Source organism: Medicago sativa, chromosome 5 (assembly GCF_051527215.1).
Source record: "Medicago sativa cultivar Bolivia chromosome 5, Bolivia_mono, whole genome shotgun sequence".
Classification (NCBI taxonomy): Eukaryota; Viridiplantae; Streptophyta; class Magnoliopsida; order Fabales; family Fabaceae; genus Medicago; species Medicago sativa.
This window is the reverse complement of record NC_140753.1, coordinates 51,210,580-51,218,239: the sequence shown is the minus strand read 5'-3', so window position 1 is coordinate 51,218,239 and position 7,660 is coordinate 51,210,580. Positions and strand designations below refer to the sequence as shown.

The window sequence follows — 7,660 nt, the reverse complement described above, 5'->3', positions numbered from 1 at the left end:
TCATCATCATCATCTTTTCATTCTCAATTTTTTTTTATCCACTTACAAAAACAACAACAATCAACTCCAAATGACAAAAAAGATTGAGATGATTAATTGATGAAATCACATGACCTAATTTGAAATTTGAGAAAATACTACATGCTGCACCAACCATTTCATTCCATTTTTTAATCTACAACAAATATCCCAATTTTCCCTATCTTAAATTGTTGAAACGAAGAAGGAGAAGCAATCCTTCTTCACCCACATGGTCAACACCTACCTCTTGTTCCTCTTTCCCCTCCTCTCAAACCCATATTTGGTGTTGTGATTTTATTTTTGAGTTACTAACAAACAACAACAACAACAATAAATCAATCAAACTCTCCCTAAAAAAAATAGATCAATCAAACTCAATAAGATGGAATTTTATGTTTTTTTATGTTTTTTATGATGTTTTTGGATATATGTAGGTTCTTGGAGGATTAACTCATGTTTTTGGTGTAATAGTGTTGTGTCTATCATTAATCTATGTTTTTTCTCATTATTACCTTGTTGTTGATGGTGGTGGAGATGTAGTAATGAGATGATGATGTTGTTGATTGTTGTTGTTTCTTAAAAAAAAAAGTGCATTTTTAATGAATATTGATGAAGGTATGTTGAAGATGAAGTGGAAGGAAGAAGATGAAGAAAGCAAAAAATAAATAAAAAATAGTCATTTACCCCCCCTTGACATGGCAAAATGTTCGGTCCACGTGGATGTGTCACGTGTACATATAACTGTTACAGAGTTTAAAAGCCAAAATAAACGGAGGGGGGTAGTTGACTAACATTTGACAATTTCAAGATGTTTTTTTGAAGTTTCTTTAAAGTCATTGGGGTTTTTGACAAAAGTTACAATTTCGGGGAATTTTTGCATATTCACTCTACAAAGGAGTCTATGAATTTAATTAGATAATGAGTGAGTCACCTAAGTAATTCCATTCTCTTATAGTGCAATTCGTGTGTGATGTGATGCCAATCAGAATAGAAAAATGAATTTTGTTTAACCATCTATTTTCTTAATTTGAATTAAAATCTACTAAAAACACAATACCCAAATGTAAAAAATTCAAACTGTAAATGCATCCATAGGGTATCAATAACGTGAAAGACAATATACTTTGCCGGAAAAACGGACAGGGGTGCGGTTAGCATGAACTACAGAAGACAACGACATGTTTTCCAGATTAATTCTATGTGATGTGATTCTTCTTGCTTTCTATCCTTAGATGACACATGAGTGACTGAATTGTGATTAATTTGTGAATGTGTTTAAATTTTGGTCAGGATGTAAAATGCATTTTATATAGGAAATATGCAATGATACAAATAAATATCAATGAGATAAATTAATAACATACATTTGTCTAATCTTTAGACCGAGCCTGAATCCATGTTAGCTTTGGACCACAGACAATAATATTATTTTTAAAAGAATAGGAATATATAAGATGTGTGGATCCACTTCAAAAATATATTTGGAACAAAGTTTTATATAATTGATAGTGTCAAAGATAAAGCAGATACATAATCCTAAGAGACGTATTAGCTCATCGACTGAATCTCCTCTTTATTTTCAGATATAATATCATTTTGAATTCTTTCTATGAAACTCATCATGGTGTTCAAGCTCTTATCATCTGAAAAATAAAGGAGAAAACTATTGATTAAACAACCATTTTTGGGAGAAATGATTAAACTATTTAGTACATATAAAATAAGAATATGTTAGAAGACCACTCATTAGAAACATATAAACAGGGCCGGCCCATAGCCCGTCGAGGCTGGGCGACGACACCGGGCCTCCAATTTTTTGGGGCCCAAAATATATTTTTTTTATATGTAAGACACGAAAATAATGGTTATATATCTAATAAAAACAAATTATTTCAGTCTGTACAGCTTGCTTTAGTGGCGTGGCCACTTTTTGTTGAGTGTGAGGTCATGTGATCCACCAAAGTATGATTTATAATTTTTTTTTTTTAAAATGGCTTATTTTTTTTTTTTGGGCCCGGAATTTAATTTTTTTTGCATCCCTTATAAAATTAAAACCGGGCCTATGAATTTGTTAAGACGGCCTTGCATATAAACAAGATAAATAGAGAAGATTAGTAGCACACCTAATCTTGGTACAGTGTGTCCTTTTGGGTGATGAATTACCACAGGTTCAACACAATTATCTATTAGTTCTTTTCCATACTCCTTCAAAAAATCATGCTCTCCTGCAATAAGCACAAATTTCTTTTAAGGAAAATAAAACATTTTTTTTTATAATCAAATACAATCTACTGTAACTCATGTTTATTGTGACATAGATGAAAAAGGGATAGAAAGAAGCTCAATTATAATAAACACACAATTTCAATCACACCCAACTCATGTTTATGTTCCGCTTCTTGTAAAAAAACTATACCTACCTGGGAAAAAACCATATCTAAAGTTAATGTAGAATGATTTCGCAATTAGTTTTTTTTTTTTTTTTTTTAAATTGTCAATGTTTCGTCCGAATTTGAACACACGACTTTGATAGATGGGAGACTAAACTCGATGGGAGAATGCTTAACACATATTAAAATATGTTTTTTGTAAAAAAAAAATAAAATTAAAATATGTTTAACCTTTATAAATAATATATGCAAGAGGCCACCACCAAAAATAATAATAATCAGTTAATTAAAATATTTATATAAATACATTGAAAATTGAAAGGAGAGGCAGATGTACCTAGAAAATGAAGAGAGTGGCAACCAATTTGTGAAGAATATGCTTTCTCTACCACTGAAGGTGCCCTGAACTTTGCCCCTCCTATTATTATAAGGAATTTCACTTTGGGAACTTTCGTGAGTGCCACACCCTACACATATACATAACATAAATCACCATTTTTTAGATTGTCGAAATAATAAAGTCATTATAAATTCACAAACAAATGGAAGCAGAGACATAAATTACCATTTTAGTTTAATTTCTACACAAAATATGTACCCTAGCAATTTCAGAAATCTTATCCTCTTATGTACATATAAACGTCATTGTGTAAAAGATAAAATTTTAAAAAAGAATTATTCTACTCTAGTTTCTTCAACAAAAAAAATATATTCTACTCTAATTTATTTTTGCACATGTAAAATACCTTCCAACATCTTAATATCCTTACTTAGGTCACAAGCTTGCGTTACGAAGCTCGGCTACTCTATTTTTTTTTAGGGAAAAAAAAACTAGAGTAGCCAAAAAAAATTACTAGAGATAAGAGTTTTTTTATGGACTGGCATCTTTGTAGTTTACCAAGCTCGAAAAAAATTATTGAACTTATCTTCGGCTAAGTGCGAATTACTAGAGATAAGAGTTTTTTTATGGACTGGCATCGGAAATTAGAGTAAAAAAATAGAGCAATGTTATATATCAAGAAAAATTTTATCAAGAAAGATTCAAGAATGACATGCTAGAATAATCACCCTTAGATTTTATCAAGAAATTGTCCTGAAATTAATGTAAGCCAATAAAATCTCAGCCTAACCGGAAATCATGGGGTGGTGCGGAAATCATGGGGTGGTGGGACTGAAATCTAAGCGTAATTATTCTGCCATGTCATTCTTGAATCTTTCTTGATAAAATCATTCTTGATATGTAGCATTTTCCCAAAAAATATAATAATTGCCCTTATGTCATTATTTACACAATCAAAATATGTAACTTCTGAACAGAAATTTGTTTATTGATTATTTTGTCATGTGTTTAACTTATATTTACTTTGTGTGTTTCTTAAACAATACTTAAAACATACTCCCTCAGGTCATTATTATAAGCAAAACTTTACTTTTTAAATACATTAAATAATTAATGTATCTAGTCTTTATTATAAACTAGATACATTAATTATTGAATATATCTAAAAAGTAAAATTTTGCTTATAATAGTGACCGGATGGAGTATATATTAGCATGACACAATCTTTCTTTTTGAAAAATAAGGTATCATTAAGTTATGGTCAAATGTCAAAATTATTAAGTCAAATGCTTCCGTTGTCTCATGTTCAAATTTAAAATCTCTCGTTTGTGTGAGTTTTATGTGTAATTTATCACTATAGTTTGTGTGTGAGTTTTATGTGTTATTTATCATTCCGTCTAGGGATAAAATAAAAATTTACACAAGTTAAAATATAAACGCATAAATGAAGCAAAACAACGTGAACAAGAATTAAAAGTCAACCCAGTTTTTTACATACCTTCTCCTGAAGACCTGGCAGTGCCCCTGATAATATCGCCCCCTATTTTGTCAAATTCAAACACTTCCATCAGATTCAGATCCTTATAAATCAAATCAAACATACACCACAATGATCCTTCAAATTTTCAATATTTGATGCTAGATTAAAAAATTGAATTAAGAAGCTAATGAAGGAACCTGTGAGAATCCAAGAAGACCATCAAACGGTCCATGTTTGATCATGTAATCCTCAATATATTGCAGACACTCATCAAAGTTTGTGTACTCTGTAAAATCCTGCACAGACAACAACAAAACATGTCAAACAATAGATGAAACGTACGTATATGTATACCCAAATTATGAAAAAATAATAATAACCTCGTTGTACCCGAACCACTCATAATAAGGAGGGTCGAAAATGCCTTCAACAGAAGATTTGCCCTTACAAGGAAAAGGAGCATCGACAAAAACAAGATCGAGTTTGTCTAGAACGTTTTGTGGCCACTTATGTATCTGTTTTTTCATGATCTCTCCACTTGTTCGAAACCCATGAAGACACATAAATCTTGGTTTTCTTACGGTGTTTTTCTTCGCTTCGTTTTCCATCTCTCTTCTTCAATTAAATTAAATAAAATAGGAATTATTGACGGTGTTTACAAATAATTGTATTTGTTGTGATGAGTTGAGTGGAAGAAAGATGGAATAAGGTTTGTGGAGGCAATGAATTGAATCCAATTTATAGGATTCAGGGTTTTTTTTTTTTTTTAAATTTTATTGACGTCGATGCTTATGTTTTAGTCTTCATTCACATTTAATTGAATTAATTAATGAGCGTGGACCGGATGGATTCTCTGAGTCCAATTCGTGTGCGATGCCTTAGCCTTACGATGCTTCCATGTATGTGGTTGGTTTTGGAATGTCTATTTTTCATTAAATTAAAATAATGACTCAATTTTAGTGGCCCCCCCAGCTAGTTTCTTACAATCTAGTCTAGTATATATTTTTTGACCAAATAATCTAGTCTAGTATATAGTTACTCCACAAACCCAATTAAAAAAAGGGAAATTTTAACGAGTGCTCCTGGGGCATTCTTTAAGCACTTTAATTAGTAAGTTCTTTATGAAAAGTTGTGTATTGAGTGCATTGGAATTTGTAATAGTTGACTTTTTAAAAGAATAATTGCTAAATTTGGTATGCTTAAAGAGTGCCCCGAGGGCACTCGTTAACAAGACCCTTAAAAAAAGTTTTGTCAACGAGTGTCCCCGAAGTATTCTTTAAGCATGTTAAATTAAATAATTATTCATTAAAAATGTCAAAGTTTTCAATTTATAATGCACTGATTACACAAACTTTTATAAAAAGTTATCATTTAAGAATCTTAACCAACGCCCTAGAGCACTAGTTAACATTTCCCTTAAAAAAAAAATACCACACATTCTCTCAACTATTTTAATTAAATAAAAACTCAATTTTTTTAGAAAATTTTAAATCATAATTTTTGACATGTTAAAAAAATGCTGACCTTATTTATATTTTTTTGAATAAATTTAAAATCTGAATTTTCAAAAACGAAATGTTTAAAACAACAAAAATAGAGAAATGACCATTATTTGTGAGATTCACATAACTTTTATGAAGAATGATGTTTAGAGAGACATTGTTTATTAAAATAAATGTTATGATTAGTATTTTAAACTTATTTCTAAACCGATCAATGATTTATATGCTTGGCTGCGACGAGGAACGACTAGTATATCTATTTTTTTGTTCATGGCTGCTTGTTGCTGGTTGTGGAATGCAAGGAATAAGTTGTGTATTGCAAATGAATTGATGTCCTCTTTCACTCTAAGGTTCACCACATTTGGTTATGCCTAGCTGCTATCAAACTGTTTTCTTAAGCAATGACATGAATCTGTCACAAGGTCGACAAGGTGGAATGCGCACAATGCGGATGTCATGATTTTGAATGTTGATGGGGCGTAGTCTCAGTAATCGCGATGTTTCAGGGTTTGGGGGTTTGCATCGTAATGATGATGGTGTGTGGTATTGTTCCTTTGCTGGGAACATTGGTTTTTCGAATATCCTGCATGTAGAACTATTGGCAGTATATCATGGATTGAGAATAGCTTGGGAATTTGGCTTGTTAGAGCTGTTGTGTTATTTAGATTCTAAATCAGCAATCGAATTGATTAATGAACCAGTTAATGATTAGCATCACTATGTTGCGATCATTCACAAGAGTTGCTCTCTTGAGATTGACGAGTGGAAATAGTTCATACTTCAAGGGAAGGTAATGCATGTGCATATTACCTTGCAAAGCATGGGGCTAGTTCTTGTGAGGTCGTATCAATTCTTTGCTGCACCTCCAGATGGATCATCATCCTCCTATTAGATGATGCTAGTGGGATTTTTTTTTTTTTTTTTAGGGAGCTAGTGGGATTTCTTTTTCTAGATAGTTGTTGTTTTCCTTTTTTATTTTTCATTTGTAAAAAAAAAACCGACCATGAGACTAGAGCTGGTCTTGGCTACATGCACGTTAAAAACAAGGAAATCGTTATTGTGCAATTGATTTTTTTTTTCAATAGGCAAAGTAATAAGAGGAATGCTACTAACACTTGTTGATACACTCCTTAACCACTTTCTCGATGTATGGTGCCACATCACCCCTTTTTCAACTCCAAACATATTAACCGGTGTAGGAGGTTTACCTTATTTTAACATGTTATTTTTTTATTTTTATTTTTTATTATTTCTACCAACCATCACTCACCGTAATGAAAACAAAACACATAAAACTATACAAAGATGGACATAATGAACCATACATTGAGAGAGTGTTTGTGGGAGAGTGTTTGAGTGAGTGACCCTAGCATTGCTCAAGTAATAAACTACATAAAACTATACAAAGATGCGATGTTCTAGATTCAAAAGTTGGTGAATGTGTCCAACTAACAATATCAACATTGTCAGTTGAATTGTACATTATAGATTTGTGATTGACAACTTTAGACGTGATGGCTTCAAAGACGATGTCATTTTGAGTAGTGTCGAAGTTCATACCAAATATTAAACGTTGATGAATTATTTTAGGAGTTTGAGCTGAATCAACTGTCAAGATTGAATATACTTTAAAGGGATATCAAGGTAAAATCCGCAAATGTTTATGCAACACAATTCTAAATCATCATAAATTTAACCTATTAGTTTTCATCGAGTTTAAACTTTTTTTTTTAAAGCAGACTTTAAAAGTTATGTATGTAACATCGATCATTTGGTGAGAACCACTATTATAGAGAAATAAACCAAGTAGTTTACATGAGCATATTTTAGTTGGTAGAAACATTGTGTTATATATGTAGAGGTCGAAGTTTAAATCATGAATTTTCCACTTATTCAGCTTAAAATTAAACTTTTAGTCCCTAGGCTA

At 31.4% G+C, this 7,660-nt stretch overlaps 1 protein-coding gene across 1 annotated transcript; it reads right to left on the bottom strand.

Moving 5' to 3' along the window:
- Nucleotides 1–1,499: 1,499 nt before the first annotated feature.
- LOC146922799 (uncharacterized) lies at nt 1,500–4,949 on the bottom strand. Its single transcript, XM_085715595.1, has 6 exons — nt 4,612–4,949; nt 4,429–4,527; nt 4,250–4,291; nt 2,749–2,878; nt 2,145–2,246; nt 1,500–1,664 (listed from the first exon to the last, which is right to left on the bottom strand). The coding sequence occupies exons 1-6, from the start codon at nt 4,837–4,839 to the stop codon at nt 1,570–1,572; spliced, it is 696 nt and encodes a 231-aa protein (XP_085571721.1). The 5' UTR covers nt 4,840–4,949; the 3' UTR covers nt 1,500–1,569.
- Between the last annotated feature and the right edge of the window lie 2,711 nt (nt 4,950–7,660).